General features: G+C 44.8%; 1 protein-coding gene across 2 annotated transcripts; it reads left to right on the top strand.

The window, feature by feature from the left end:
- Positions 1–335: 335 nt before the first annotated feature.
- On the top strand, positions 336–10,934 carry LOC115776002 (outer dense fiber protein 2-like). Of its 2 annotated transcripts, none has more exons than XM_030723572.1 (17): positions 336–662; positions 769–885; positions 1,749–1,888; positions 2,538–2,667; positions 2,799–2,930; positions 3,011–3,085; positions 3,163–3,234; positions 3,343–3,459; positions 4,514–4,702; positions 5,152–5,261; positions 7,221–7,356; positions 7,445–7,555; positions 7,665–7,928; positions 8,095–8,195; positions 8,279–8,441; positions 9,811–9,936; positions 10,649–10,934. In XM_030723572.1, exons 1-17 carry the CDS (start codon positions 510–512, stop codon positions 10,793–10,795), a joined length of 2,283 nt encoding a protein of 760 aa, XP_030579432.1. In that variant the 5' UTR covers positions 336–509; the 3' UTR covers positions 10,796–10,934. The 2 variants fall into 2 exon arrangements, with proteins under 2 accessions (XP_030579432.1, XP_030579433.1); XM_030723573.1 differs by having other exon boundaries at positions 337–614; positions 10,649–10,931.
- Positions 10,935–15,797: the final 4,863 nt, after the last annotated feature.

Genomic DNA, 15,797 nt, shown 5'->3' with positions numbered 1-15,797 from the left:
TCTTTCATTGATGGTGGAGGGAGGCGGGGGTTGCTGGGGAGGGCACGGGGGCAAGCTGGTGACGGGACGGGACTCGAACCCGCGCCGCCCACACCGCAACATATGCATGTGGTCGCCTGCGCCACCACTGAGCTATCCTAACATATTTTTCATAAACTGACAGCAAGATTGTTTCTGCGGCTCCTTCGAAATGAAGCGTAAAAGCACTAAATGGTATTCATTTTTCCCGACACTACGTGAAGGCAGCATAGACTTGACCATTCTTTTAATGGTCGGTGTTACCACGGACAACGCGTACACGAAACTCTCCTCCCGACCAATCACAAAACGAGATCTTGCAAATGAGCCAATCAGGTCGGTCGTTAGTAAATCCAAACATCCGTTAGCTCTGCAGGGAGAAATCCAGATTCATCTTAGAGTCCGTTTGTGTATCACGGTAAAAAATGTGCCGTCGCTGTTTAGTCTCCGTTGTAACGACTCCTTATTGAGCCCAGACGGGATCTTCAAGAATGAAAACCCGGGATTCATCGCCGCCGCCACCGGTTCACCTCCACGTACTGGAGAGCACGCCTGTACACGTTCACATGAGGAGGAGTCCCAGCAAAACGCCACAGGTTACCGCACTTTCCACCAATAATGGAAATACCCCACAGGGTTCGCAGGTCACTTTTTCTCACATGCAGTGTAGTGTCCACCTGTCTGATTTCCGCTGCACTGATTTGTTAGTTTTAGCAAGTTTTCACCTGAATCTGTTTACCTTTTCTAAAGAGGTGGGATAAAGGTGCCGAGGTGAAGGGTGATGGAGGCAGGCCAAAGGTCCGGAAGCCGTGGATCCCTCCAGGAAGACTGTCGCACAGAAGAGATGTGGACTCCCACCAGTGTCAGGTCTCTCAGTAATGTTCATCTCTGTTAAATGTCCTGGGGACTGTGGAGAGGATAACGCACAGATGCTTACTGCTGACAGTGTTCATAAAAGGACCACAAATGGAGCCGAGTTACTTCAAGGCTGATTTACTAGTTACCAGAGGTAGCTGCTATCCATGACCACAGATACTCCCAACCACCCATCCGGTGTAAGCTCTGCATTTGCCCTTCCTAAGCAGCTCACAGCCACACAGCAACATATCACTTTGATTGGTACACTCTCTGCCAGTTACAGCACAATATACACACCCCAGCGTAAGACCACTTACTTTTCCAGCTGCACTCACTGCTAATAAGGACAGACGTCATTTGCGCACACATTCACACCTGCAGCCAATTTACAATCACCACCAGCATGCACGTCTGTGGGAGGAAGCTGGAGCACGTGGAGAGAACCTGCGCAGGAAGAATAAACTTAATCCTGTTGGATAAACTTACAGGATAAGATGTTCTTTTATAGGATGAATCAAATGATGATCCTTTTGGTTTAATTCTCCATGATAAAGTCCTTTGGGATTAAGTTTCCTGTCACATTTCTGGACTTTGTAATTTAGTTTAAAACTGCCATAAAGAATTTAGATTAAAGAAACTGAACTAATGAAACAAAGCTGTAGGATTTAAACATTCTGATCCTGTTTTATTTCTCAAGAACTTAATTTGGAAAGTAACTCTTCTGCTGCAGAATCAAGGTCAACAACAACAAACCCCTCAGGAGATGAATGAATGATGCCTGAGTGTGGTTTGCAGCTTTTCTCAGTTTATTTCACTCTTCTTTGTGGGTGATCCCTGACCCTTATTTCTGCTTGTTTGTGTCTTGTGATCAGACAAGCCGAGTGCAGCATCAGTCAGAAAGTGGGATCAGACATCGGCGTGACGCAGAGGAGCAGCCGGAAGAGCTGGATGCAGTGTCCAAGAACCTCAGCAGCCTACTTGGAGACCAAGAAAGCTTTCGCCGTTTAAAAAAGTAAGTGGAGCTTCAGCAGCGTGACACACGACAAAGCTGCGTACTCGTGTCGTCCTCTTCAAAGGAAGTTCAGCCTAACCTGCTTCAGTATGTTTCAGACAGATAACGGGTATAAACATCACTTCTTGGGGCATTTTGTTTTGTGATCATGTTTCTTCTTCTGGGCCCTAAAGCAGGATTTTGTTTATCCGGGTAACTTCTTGTTATCCAGGTTCATTTCAGTTACCCATCATGGTAACCGATGCTGCAACCTAACCTGCTCCAGAGCAGGTTAGGTTCCAGATTAGAGATCAGCAGGTATGAAGTCCCCCCTGCTGAAGGAATGTTTTATGTACTAAAAGCACTGAGTGAAGCACATTTGTGTCACACTGTCACAGGAATGTGAGTGTATTAATTTGGTGGTTTAGGTGTAGGTGTAGGTTAGACAAACCAAATATGAAGATGATAACGTCTAAAACCTCTGAGTTATTAGAAAAAGTGTGAGGGCTGCAAATCGCCAAATTTGCATAATTAATTCAAAATAGCGGACTTCCTGTTGGGTTTGGGGCATGGCTCCAAGAGAAATGTACAAATGTTGTTCTACTTGATTCTAACCTGCCGCTGAGTCTCTTTTACCCGGCTGGATATTTCACATACATTTTGTTTACAGGTCGGATTCTTGGGGTCAACACAGAGAGACGGACGTGCTGCTGAGGGCACTCGTTGAAGCAGAAATCGATGGCGTAGCTGTAGCCAATCAGCTGACAGCCTTGAAGGAAACCATCGACAGCTTTGCAAAGGTAAAATCTGCGCTAAAAAATATTTTGCTGTACCCGGTAATTCCAGTAGATGAAGAAATGAGGCAGAGGGAGCAGATGAGGAGTTGTTTGGATGCACATGACTGTCCTCTATTTGTTCATTTATGTTTTAGGACAAGAAGCAATCAAAACTGCGCGCAGCTTCTTTGAAACGGCAGCAGAAGCTGTTGTTGGAGAAGATTGAGATGTTTGATAACACAAACCACGGCCTTCGACAGCTCCTCAGAGAGTGGAGCGACCGTGAGGTACACAAAGAAGACAAAAGCTTAAGGAGCGGGAATGCCAGCATGCCATTATTCACTCCTGACTCTTACTGTGTCCACAGAGGGAATCGCTGGTGTGGTCAGAGCAGAAAGACGCTCTGAAGAAGAGACTGGCCGACAGCGAAGCAGAGAACATGGTGAGTGATTATCACCTGCTCAGTTACCTCGTTTTACATCACAGCAAATTCCTGAGAAGGTTTTTCTTCTTTTGCAGCGCCTTGCGGCCAAACTCACCCACAAAGAGAAGGAGGCCTCTAAGCTTGCAGAGCATTTGGACTTTGAAAAGGTTTTCCACAACGTGCAGTTGGTAGAAAGAGGATGATTCCTGTCAGACTGCCATGCACACCCTTAACGATCTCTCCCGCTCATCCTCTGTTTCCCTCTGTCGTGGCAGGACAACGTGAAGACGACCGAGGAGCTTTCAAGAATCCTGGAGTCAACCCGCAACCACCTGGAGTCTCAGCTGAGCCGAGCCGAGGCTGAAAAGGCCCAACTGGAAGCTCAGATTAAGGTCTGTTAACACAAGTAGCACATTGGAACTGGCAGAGACTGAGGACAGACGGTAGTGCAGGCACAGGTTTTACGAGCAGCATGGCAGCTGAAGGAAAATCCATATTTTCTACTATGAAGGCAAATATTAGGTACTGCTGAGGTCTGTGTGTGGATAAATGTGAGGGAACGCTCACAGCTCAGGAAGAGGGAGGCTGCTTTATTACAGCCAGGCCTGCCGTCTACACCTGAAATCTGTGTGTCAGAGCTGACCTGTGTGTATGACACATTACTGCGCCAAGTGTGTGCACTGCTCTTGTTTTTTTCATGCATGCCGCGTGAGGCTGCAGGTATTACATGCTGTAAGATTCAGATATTATTATTGTTACACAGATGTGATACTGGAGAGACTGAAACCGTCCTCCTGATCATCAGAGAAATATAACTTTTTAAAATGTATTTTGGGGCAAAATTTAAAAACTTTTGAAGCTTTTTTTTTTTTCTTTTAAATTGCACTTTTGTGCGCTTCACAGGCGACCAAATAAATCAACTTTTCTGGCAGAAATTATCACGACCATCAGGTGCAATATAAAAAATATAAACATGCTTTTTTTCCCCAATATGGCTGAATTTAAAATCACATACCTTTTAGAGAAGTATCTATACTAAACCACATATCTATGAGTCATTTAAATACACTCATCCCAAATGCTCTGGAGCTCCTACAGCAGCGTATGGAATGAGACCAGCAACAAATAAAGCCGTGTTCACACCTTTCAGGTGCAAAATCGATGCTGCAGCTGCTTAAAGACAAAAAGGTTTTAGCTGGGAAAAGTGAGTCTGGCCCAGATTATTTAATATTTATTGCAGCGTTGTTTCCCCTTGTCCTTATTCCTGACTTTTTTACATTTAGAACAAGTAAAAACTAGATTATTTTGAAGTGCACGCAGACTTTACCAATAAAGCTCATTCTGAATATAAAATCTGGCCCTCTGAAAGGAGCCTTTCATTTCTGGTAATTGATCACTCTTTAAACCGGTTTTCCTGCTTCTCTTCTCTCTGTTTGTGCGATGCAGAGGATGCAGCAGAGCCAAGAGCAGCAGCAGAAGGAGCTCCAGGTGCTGCAAGAGGAGCTGCGGGCTCTGACGGAGCAGCGGGAGGCCGAGAAGGGGAGACCTGACCAGAAAAGTCTGGCGATGCTCATCGAGCAGGCAGAGCGGGCCGAAGAGTCCGCCGGGCGGCTCGCAGAAAAGCTTCAGGAGAAGGTCAGTATGTGCACACAGTGCATTTAACGCCGGTCATTAGTCACACATTACCCTACAATAAGTCTTGTAATAAGCTTAAAACTGTTTTCTCGGTATACCGTGTTTTTTCTAGTACTGCAGGCAGATGGATCGATAGAGACGGACAAACAGGAGTAAATAGGAATGTCGTGTTTGGTTCCTTTGTGTGATCTTCACACCTCTCTGTGGTTTATTCTGCATGCAGATGAGTTTTCTCTCTGGTGTGTTGTCCGATCACAGGTGAGGCCAGGCTGACGGAGCAGCAGTCTGACTGAGCCTGCACACACACTTCCTGCTTATTCTGTTCTTCTTCTTTACCTGCTCACCTCATTGCAGGTGACTCCTTTGTCAGGAGCGGCTGAAACATAAATTAATTTGATCCATGGTTAAATTATGCTAACTTTAAAAAAAATGTGTGTTTCTTCTTAAAGGAGTCGCAGCTGGCTCAGGCTCTGTCCACATCCAGTGACTGGTGCCTCCGCCACTCCAAGGAGGCAGCTGCTAAAGAACAGCTGGAAGAGGAAATCTCTGCTCTCAAAATGTGAGTGCATTCATGGAAACGCTCATTCAGTACCGCTCATTTCTGTAAATTAGAAAGCCCAGCATCGCCAAATTTAGAAATTCGCCTGAAAATTAGGGCCTAATCAGTACCATCCACCAGGCAGCCACATTTGCTCCTTCATAAGGAATTTCAGGCCTAACCCCGACTGTTTTCCTGCTGACCTGGTGGATGATGAGGGTTTTTTTTTTTCTTCTTTGTTCTTCCACTGCGCCACCGTGGGCAGCATGGTGGCGCAGTGGTTAGCACTGCTGCCTCACAGTTAGAATACCATCTGGAAGGCCTGGGTTCAATTCCACCTTGACCCGGTCCTCGCTGTGTGGAGTTTGCATGTTCTCACCGTGTCTGCGTGGGTTTCCTCCGGGTACTCCGGTTTCCTCCCACAGTCCAAAGACATGCACTTACTGGGGTTAGGTTAATTGGCCACTCTAAATGTGTGGATGTTGTCTGTCTCTCTGTGTTGGCCCTGCGACAGGCTGTACAGGGTGTACCCTGCCTCTCGCCCTATAATAGCTGGGATAGGCTCCAGCCCCCTCGCGACCCTGAACAGGATACGCGGAAGTGAATGGATGGATGTCCAGGATCCTTGGGTTTCTTGAAAGTCACTATATAAATCTAAGTAGTTATTATTATTATTATTATTATTATTATTATTATTATTATTATTATTATTATTAACATGTCAAGGAGACATGAAGGAAAGGAAAGATCTTGTCATATCAGAAGTCAAGCTGGAAGAGGAAAGCTACAATATCAAAGCTGTGAGGCAGCATTGGCAAAGCAGCTGGTCCACTGGGACCATCATATGGACCGATATCTGGAGGCTGAGCTTCCTGATCAAGCCCACATAAGACACACTTCCCAGCTCCTGGAACCTACACCTTTCTGCAGAGAAGTCCCTTCTAACATTAGCAGGTCATTGGCAGATGATGGCAGACCTTGGCTGAGAGATCACCACAGCATCACTGCAACCACATGCTGTGCTCTGGTTGATGTCTACACAAACAGTCATCATGGATGGACATAGCTTTTGAGAGAAAGAAGGAGAAGGATGTGAATCTGTCAGCCAGATGCTCAGAGCAGAAACAGGATGGAGAGCATTCACCTTTCCAGAGGAACATCCATTCAGTGGCTCCTGGAATCTCTGAGTCACAGGTCGAATCAGGACAAGCACCATCTAAGATCTTGCAGGGGAGCTTCTGGCTCTGAGGGAATGATGGGACAAGGCTCCTCAGGCAGGCTGCAGGGAGCGGTAGAGAGACGTCCTGACTGCTGTTCCAGGATCAAATGAGTGAAACATCAGTGAGGGGCGGCTCCTGGCTGAACCCTGCAGCAGGTTCTCTGCACTGTCAGAGGTGCTTCAGCAGGTGAAACCACCTGTGCTTACATCATTACTCATTAAGTTAACAAACGTCATGCATTTGCTGAATTTTAAAATGTTCTTTTTACGGGGATTTCCTTTAACTCATTTATTAAAAATGGAAAAACAATTTAAAAAGTGGAAGAGAAGTCAACACAGGGTCCTGTGGTTGGGAGTTGGACCGCAGACCAGAGGCCCAGGTGGCAGGTGTCTAATTACTGTAGTTAAACAAGGCTCTCTCACTGGTATGATCCCTGTTCCTTCTCTTCATGCTGGAAGTGGGATATCTTTCCCTGCTTCTTGTAATTAGTAGCAGTAAGACTGCCCAGCTGATGGTATTAGATGATTGCAACAGCTGATTGGACAATCACATTATGACATCTTGTCCATCTTGTCATATAATTTCATTAAGATGCTCCAGAAGGCACCAAACGTCTTAAAAACCAGTATTAAGGCTGAATTACAGCGTACGTGTTATGGGCAGACTTGTTACATCATTGCTGGAGGAAAAAAAAAAAGAGTATTACTGTCATTAAGTGGTCGTTTGGAGCTAAAATCTTTTATACCCGTTTGTGTCACAGTCAGGTGACCGAGCTGCACTCTCAGCTTCAGTCAGTGGCGGAGAAGAGTCGGGTGGAGAAGGAGGAGCTCAGGGATCAGCTGCATCATCTCAGCGCTGAAAACGCCTCCACCAAGCTGGACAACCAAAGACTGAAGGTGTGTTGAGGAAAGTTAGCAGCAGGTTTGAGATCTGCGGTCTAAAGGAAGTGCACTTCAGAACAGTTTCCCGTAAACTTATATTTAGGGTGAACTGACATCTGCTGAGGAGAAACAACGAGGACTTCAGGCTGAAGCTCGTCAGCTGAAAGCATCAATCAGGAAGTATGAAAGCCTGGTGGAGAAATACAAGAAGAAGGTACAGACAGCTCACTGATACTGTAAATAAACGAGATAACATGGAAGTCAGAGTAATTTGGAAAAATCACGCTCGGTGCTGAAATCGAACACATCAAACATCTCTGCAGGTCCAGCAGGCTCGCCTGGAGTCAGAGGAGTACTGCCTGAAGCTGGAGGTGGTGCAGAAGGAAGCGCGGGAGGTGCAGGTGAGCCTGGACAGGGAGAAGGAGCAGGTGAGGCGAGAGCTGCTGGGGCGGCTCAGAGAGCTCGAGACCCTGCCGGACAGATTGAGGAAGACCGAGCAGCAGCTCCGAGATGCCCAGCAGGAGGCCGGCGCACACGAGAGGAGGAACATGGAGAATAACGCCGCCCTCTCTGAAGTCAGACACAAGGTAGACGTTTACATGTTAGAGGAAGAACACTGTAAACCTTTTTATGAGGACAGAGCCATCAGTCAAACCCAAAAAACCAGCATATCTGTGCAAAATCAGTACACACTGTGCCCAGCAACACTTTCCATCATGGCTGACATCTTCCATTCAACATGTTTCTTTGCAGGTGGAGCAGCAAGGCACTCAGTTGGAGATGCTTCAGCAGAGGAACCTGCTGCTGCAGGAGGAAAACAACGTCCTGAAGGAGAAAGTTCACAAGTTAGAGAGGTAGCAGTCACAGAGAAACAGACATTTAGTGAATGTTACACATTCCAAGGTGTGACGCTGGATTTGTGCGTTGTTGGTTGCAGGAGGCTGGAGGACTTGAAGGCAGAAAACAGGGAAATGTCTCAGGCTGTCACCTCAAAGGAAGCCAGTGTCCGCAGCATTCAGCAGCAGCTGGAGGAGAAGACTCACGAGTGCAGCGTCCTGTCCAGACAGCTGCAGCAAACTCTGGACGACGTACAGAAACAGGTCTGAGAGCGTGGAGTCATTGAGGCCCCGCGGTTACACAAAACATCACACACCAGGGGGGCGCGCGATCTGTGTCGAGCTTAAAGCTGGAGGTTTCAGCATGAAGAAGGTGGCTAACGCCCACCGGGTTGCTGGTGACCTGGTTAGGGGTGGAGTTTGGTTCACATCCAGTAGAAATGGTTTAACAGAAAAACTGTAAAACCAAAGATCTGACAGGTAACATCCAGTCCTACCCTTCACTGACTGCTCATCGGTGACCTGGGGGATGGTACCTCGGCTAGATTGCCATGGTAACTTTGGTTTAAAATGAGCTTGAAGAGCCACACTCTCGCTGACTGTTTTATTTAGGTGGAACAGGTTTTGTGCATGCACCTGTTGGTCTGTATCTCACTGACATCACTGAATGAAGTGAACTTACAGCTGTGCAGACTTTGTGTTGCATTGAATTTGCATTCATTAACTTGGAGATGCAGAAAGTTTTTCTGCAGCATTGTTGCAGCAACAGTTTAAATGTTCTTTATTGATTTCTATCCTGAAGAAGAGTCCTGTAATTTCCCCATTGTGGGATTAATAAAGGTATTCGTATGAAACGCCCCCTTTTTATGTGAGCCTGAAGCACAGAGCCTGGATTAGCAGAGCCTGGATTAGCAGAGCCAGCTGATACCTGTTAGCTTAGCGCTGACTGAGGGTTTAGGTTTAGTCGAGTCAGGTAACACAAAGAAAGCCCGGCTGTGTTAAAGTTCCTTCGTAACACCTGTGTTAAGGTGCTTCACGGGTCTTTGTCTAAAATTCAGTTATTGTGACCCTTTAATAGATTAAAGGGGAATAATGATGACCAGCGGACCAACAGAGTGGGACTAAGTTCAGCGAGTATTATTTATGTATGAAATATGCTAACTGGATCAGAGTAACCTGAATCATTTCAGCCTCTTTAACACGCTCTGCGAGATATAAATAAAAGTGTAATGTCATAAATTTTAAATCTTCTATAAACTTCTAATTTAAATTGATCAACAACTTCATTTTTCTAGTAAAATGTTTATGAAATTCAACTTTTTGTTATTTGCTCCATTAATACTGATAAAAATCATTTTAACGTGGGCGTGGCTCGCGATGCAAAACTTTGGGTCATGTTTCGGTTCCACTGACGATCCGGTATTTAGAAGTCGTTAATGTGAGCTGTGTGCAGCGTGTCTGCTAATCATTACATTAAACTGGGGTCAGATTGACCATCTTTGCACCTGTAAGATAAATTATAATGTTTTTGATACACAGAAAACTCACTAAAGATGATGCCAGAGAAACTGAATCATCACTTTTTGCCGGTATGATTTCAGTGCCCACTTCATTTTTCATATTTGGCCTTCAGGTGGACGACAGCATGCAGAGGGTTTTGGCCAAAGAGAGATCGTCTCAGTCTAAAGCGTTGGACCTGCAGAGCCAGCTGAGCCGAACCAAAACAGAGCTGAGCCAACTGCAGCGGAACAAGGAGGAGGTGAGTCACCCATTCATACTTCTGCACAGGGGTCAGTAAAACCAAGAGCACACCGATAAGTCAGGAAAGCTCCTGCTCCCCAGTTTGGGTCAGTGACAACATTTCCACCAACCCTCCCCAACAAATGACTTCTCTTGCTGTCAGTAAGGAGGTGGGTGAAGCTGATGGTGCAGGACTCACCTCTCATATTTCACTCACATTTGCAAATAGAAACACATTTAGGAGCACGTGTGCTAGTAAAAATATTCAACATTAAGGCCAAGTAGCCTTTCAGAAAGGTTTGAAACGCAGCAGCTGTCGCAGCTCACGGAGGAGCCGTTCCCAGCAGCGGCGCTCCGTTACTGCCATCACTGTCAAAGCCTTCACAGGTGAACAGCCAATCAGAAGAAGGCATCCTTTCAGCAAGGTTTGCCTTATTACATGAGCCTGAAGTCTGCAGCTGGCCTGCTTGATGGGTGGGAGAAGAACACAAAACATTATTTCCCATCAGATCCCATCAGTTACTGTTGCTGTGATACGTCTGTAAATGTGTGTATGTGTGCATCACTGACAGACACACGCAGACGTTTTCATTGTTTTCACTGGTTTTGTGCCACCACAGATCTTTAGTAAACTAAACTGGTGCAGCTTTGATGGTGATGATGGTGATGCTCACAGCTGGTCAGAGGAAAAAAAGAAGGTTTTGATTTTATATTGTGTTTTTCTTTCCCAGATGCAGCGTCGCTTCCAGAGTCAGCTGCAGAACATGAAGGAGAGGCTGGAGCAGTCCGACTCGACGAACCGCAGCCTGCAGAACTACGTCCATTTCCTCAAAACCTCCTACGGAAATGTGTTCAGTGACTCGTTGCTTGCAAGCTGACAGCAGTGATGCTCCTGAAGCGTCGCACGGGACATAAACCTCACTGTCTGAGAGGCTTCAGCCTTTCATGCACATCAAATTAATAAAGTGCTTTTCAAGTGAAATGCTCACTTATTAGTTGCCTAAGTAATAACTGAGACTGTAATAACTAATTTGGCATCTTAATCAAAAAATGTTCTTTTTTTCTACTTTTTTTGTTAAACAGTACATTTGAAAATTCATGCATAACAAATTATTTTTAGCATGAAATAATTTTGACTCAGATTAAGGAGCTTCCTGCATACTGGTGGAGTTTTTTGTTACAGAAACATACAAAATGATTGATAATTACCAATACTGTTAATTTAGGGCAACCGTACACAAACCTTACACTCGGGGGGGGCTGATTTATATGAAAAAACTTCAACACTTTTTAATCAGAGTTCAGCATCAGTCAGTTAAACCTCTGTGATATTGATGTGGTCAGTAAGTATCAGCGGGGTCGGTAATCAGTTTCAGCTGCCTTGGTGTTCATGAAACAGCTGCACTAGAGGGGCAACAATGAGACAACCCCCCCCAACAGGAATGGTTTCACAGGTGGAGGACACTCACATTTTCCCCTCCTCATCTTTTCTGTTTTTGTCTACACTGTAAAACTCGATGAGTTCAACTCAGATTATTTGAGGAAACCAAAACTGCTTCCCAGCCGAGTGTTTTTTCACGTTGGGGAACAGGAAATAGTCTGATGGTGCCAAATCAGGAGAATACGGAGGGTGATGAACCAGCTCAAAGCCACAGCAGCCATTGGAACCACGGTGCAGGAGCATCGTCCTGGTGAAACAGGAGCCCCTTTGTCAGTTTTCCAGGCCGTTTTGACGTGACGGCCATTTGCATTGTATTCTCCAGTGATAGTTTGGCCTTTTTGAAGGTAGGTAACAAACACGATGCCCTTTGCAAAACAGAGACCACCACCTTCCCTGCTGATGACACCACCTTGGCCTTCTTTGGTGGGGGAGAAGACGGGTGTTTCCACTGCATGGACAGACATTTGGTCTCTGGCTCAAAGTGGTGACCCCAAGATTCATGTTGGGTTCTTGGGTGAGGAACCATTCAAGAAAATCGGCTGGATTTGCTTCAAAAAGTTCAAAGTTCACCTGCGACGTGACCATCCTGGTGCACTTTTGATCAGGGGTCAAAAATCGTGGCACCCACGGAGCGGAAACCTTTGACATGCTGAGTTCGTTATGCAGAATGTTCTCAGCTCATTCACAGGAGATGCCTGCAGCATCAGCTATCTGATTACCGGTTAAACGTCTGCCATCCATCACCATGTGGAGAACACGGTCAGTGTTTTCTTGGGTGGTGGCTGTGGCAGGACGTCGGGCCCTTGGGTCATCTTCAAGGCTCTCCCCACCCCTCTTGAAATCAGCTGCCCACTTTTGCACAGCTGATAAAGCTGGAGCATCATCTCCTAATGTAGCAAAAATGTCAGCATGAATGTCCTTGGAGGCTAACTCCTTTGTCTGTAGATATCTGATAACGGTGCCAAATTTGATCCATTTTCACAAAATGTTTCTAGTACTACTTTTCCAAGTCCTCAATTCTGTATCCAGTGTGGGTTTATCTGGAAAGAAAACATGCAGCTGGCATCAGTAAAGGTTGAATTTAAGGCATGCCAAATTTAATTACTGTATGATAACTGCTTCTTAGTCAGCCCACCCTCGTATTACCAGTTCAGTTGACTTTACTGTTTTCTTCCACAGAAGCGACTTATTAGATTCTGGTTGTGACAACTTTATACTTTCCTGCAGTTACTCAGTTCATCTGAGGAAACCTTTGAAGTTGTATCAACACAATATGACACACACAACATAAACCAGCAACTTAACCATTTAATGCTGAACACTCAGAGCTGCATTACATAACATTTCAATTTTCAAACAGTTTTGGTTCATTTTGTGCATCACTCATTTGGGTCCCGATGCACAAAATGAAACGATCTTTGTCCATACATTTTACTCACTGGCCTCCTAAATATAGACACTGAGAATCAGGATCTGTCATCATCCAGGTGTAAACTATAATAATAAAAAAAACTACTGCTAAAACTATCACTTAACTTGCTGTTTTAATGCTGCTTTAATTGCTAACTGAACTGCAGTAATGACACAAATGACAGCAGGAATCCTTGCTGAGGCTGCTGCTGCTGCAGTATTGATTACAGTAAGCTCAGCTATATTTTATATTTGATGATTGTATGTAGAGCAGTAAAGGCAATATTTTGGCTACGGTTATCAATTACCTGATTTAGAAGTTCCAGTGTCCAGAATGTTTTACAGTGAAGCAGTTGAATACTCTGTCATAAACATTTGCACTGAAAAAAAAACATGAAAATAAGATTCATAAAAATAATAATCACTAAAATAAATTTTAAATTGACATAATTTCCATGTGGTAATGCAAAAAGGTTTGAAGTCACCACCAACATTGTAAAAACTAACTAGAATCAATCCTTGTTGTGAATTCTGTTTAAACACAAAAATCTGAACTAAACAGAACTGAGCTGCCATCGTTTACTTTCAGTCTGTAGGTTTTCCATCCAGGCTAAAACAGCAAACCCAGCGATGACTTACTCCAGCTCATTTCTCATGGCCTGCAGCTTAGGTTGGAGCTGCCTCCTCCCATCATCAAGACTTAAGAGAACAACCAGAATGAACTCAAAGAAACTGCTCCGCTTTTCACCCAGAACTGTGGCGGCTGCATGCTTACCTGTTGAGAGGTCAAATTTGATAGCTAAGGGTCTGCATCTGTACGAGGTTTCTTTCATACGAGACTGCGCCTCTTCTCGCTTTGGCTTCCGCAAAGCGAGTGGGTGACCTTCATGCATTATCTGTGCATCCTTCGTGCACACAGTTCTCTTCTGATGGTCTCAGGGCTGTACTACGCCCAAATGCCGCATATCCACCTAAGGTTATTCCTGCAGCTTAGAGCTCTATGGAATTTGAACTTCAGAGTTTTGCCCCCTCCTTTCTCATCTGAGGAGGAGAGGAGGCTGCATACTGGGAGCACTCAGGATGTGCATTTATGTGACCAGTTGTTTGTCTGCTTTGCTAATCCAGCTAGAGCTCGAGCTCTGTCTAAACAGAGGCCTCCCACTGGCTCATGGAGGCCATCTCCCTTGCATATGGCACTAAAGGTGTTGCTTTGCCTCAGGGTGTGAGAGGAATGGCAACCTCATGGGCCCTTTTTAAAGGGGTTCCTGTTAGTGGAGTTTGTGCTGCAGCTAACTGCTCATCACCGCACACTTTTGTTTGGTTCTATCGTTTGGATGTGACAGACCCTTCATTGGCTCATTCTGTCCTTTCTGCTGGGTCTGCCTTGCACCAGGGTGCTGGTGATCTGACTCCAGTTCAGTGGCTGCTCTCCGGGGCATGTATATATGTACCGAGTGAATCGACTGAAAGGGAATGAACAGTTATGTCTATAACTTTTGTTCCCTGAAGGAAGGAAGGAGGAACAGAAAGAGAGGAATGAGGTTCAACACATGTGGGGACGTAATATCCCATGCTATATGTGTTGTACCTCATTCCTCTCCTTCAGGGAACAGAAGTTATAGACATAAGTATTTGTTCTCATGCCCATTACCACCAATTGTTCCTCGACTGGCAAAATTTGGGGGAATTTGGTGTGAGCGGTCAGCTTCATCAGAATGTTGAAAGAGAAAAATCAGTATTGCCCTATTCAGCTCTTCCAGAGTGAAATACATCTTTGCAATCAAACCTTTCAAACAATGTGCCAACTCCGGAGAAGCCACACCTTCCAACAGGTCATGTAGGATGTCAGGTGGAAATCCTGTGATAGGATGGAAATGAGAGAGATGGTCAGTTTGTGCAGGATTTTTGGTTTTAGGATTCAGTTCAGCAGCCGGTATTTGCTGTAGATTCATTTTTGGCCTAAAAGCTGTGAAACATATGTCAGAAATATCTCTCATGAATGATATTAATGAGTGAGAAAAACATTCCTGTCACAGGGTAGAAGCTGCATTTACTTCTTGGGTGTTAATTTTATATATTCTTTATTTATCTGGGTAAAAATCGTCATTGATATTAAAAATATGTTTTTTTAGAGAGACCAGCACGGGACTGGTTGAAACTACAGCGTGTAGAAAATGAACTACAAAACATGCATCTTACTTCACCACAGCTGTTCTTCCTCTGCTATTTTTTGCAGGTCATATAAACAAGAACAACCTATGAAAAATATCACAAACCTGACATTTTAAAGAAGAGGGAACAGATTGAGCCAAATTTATCAACAGTCCTCCTACAATTAAAAAGCTGCTGGATTTGCTAAAGCAGGAACAGTTTCAGTTCAGTGACTGAAAGTTGTGGACAGGGGTGTTTTGGGGGGGCTGGTCTTCTGGCCTTTCCCTTTCAGGAGCTACAAAGTTGGCATCATGCAATTTTTTGCAAATTGTGCAAATCTAATGCAGAAAAAAAGCACATTTTATGCCAGATGTGGTTGTGTTGTTGCTTCTTTGGCTCTATAATAAAACTCTTCACTCAGTCCTCACACTGAGTGTTTAGAGCAGATAACCACTTGTTTCTGCTCCCCAGTAATATTGGTATGTTCATGAAACAGAGCAGAAATTAACTGAAGTAAGCAGTCTCATTCTCACCAGTGGGTATACAGCAAATGACTTCTTTCTACTGATTCTGTAATGAACCAAAGTGAAATGTCTTTCGAACCACAGCTATTAATGGGACACTGTTAGGTTTGGTCATACATTCATACATTCCGGCTAATGCAGTGTAATAGTTTGTAATGACGCAGCTCTCCTCTGGATAAATCCTGCACTCCACCTGGACCTACATCCTCGGGCTCTCACCCACAGTGCTCAGTGATTTCTATCAGAAGAGTTATCCTTTTTATATTGATTCTCCTTCATCCTCCTCTCATTGATCTGAACTGCCTCGCTGTTTTCAGAGAGAAACACGTGTACCTGAGCTTACACTCTGTTAGT

Source organism: Archocentrus centrarchus, unplaced genomic scaffold (genome assembly GCF_007364275.1).
Source record: "Archocentrus centrarchus isolate MPI-CPG fArcCen1 unplaced genomic scaffold, fArcCen1 scaffold_26_ctg1, whole genome shotgun sequence".
NCBI classification, from domain to species: domain Eukaryota; kingdom Metazoa; phylum Chordata; class Actinopteri; order Cichliformes; family Cichlidae; genus Archocentrus; species Archocentrus centrarchus.
The sequence above is the reverse complement of the archived record's forward strand: the minus strand, read 5'-3'. Positions and strand labels throughout refer to the sequence as shown.

Bases quoted from the DNA above. Each gene is read 5' to 3' on its own strand.
- LOC115776002 (XM_030723572.1), top strand. From the start codon at position 510: ATGAAAACCCGGGATTCATCGCCGCCGCCACCGGTTCACCTCCACGTA. The intron at 2,931-3,010 runs GTACACAAAGAA...CTGTGTCCACAG, and splicing joins GAGAGTGGAGCGACCGTGAG to AGGGAATCGCTGGTGTGGTC. The intron at 7,929-8,094 runs GTAGACGTTTAC...GTTTCTTTGCAG, and splicing joins TCTCTGAAGTCAGACACAAG to GTGGAGCAGCAAGGCACTCA.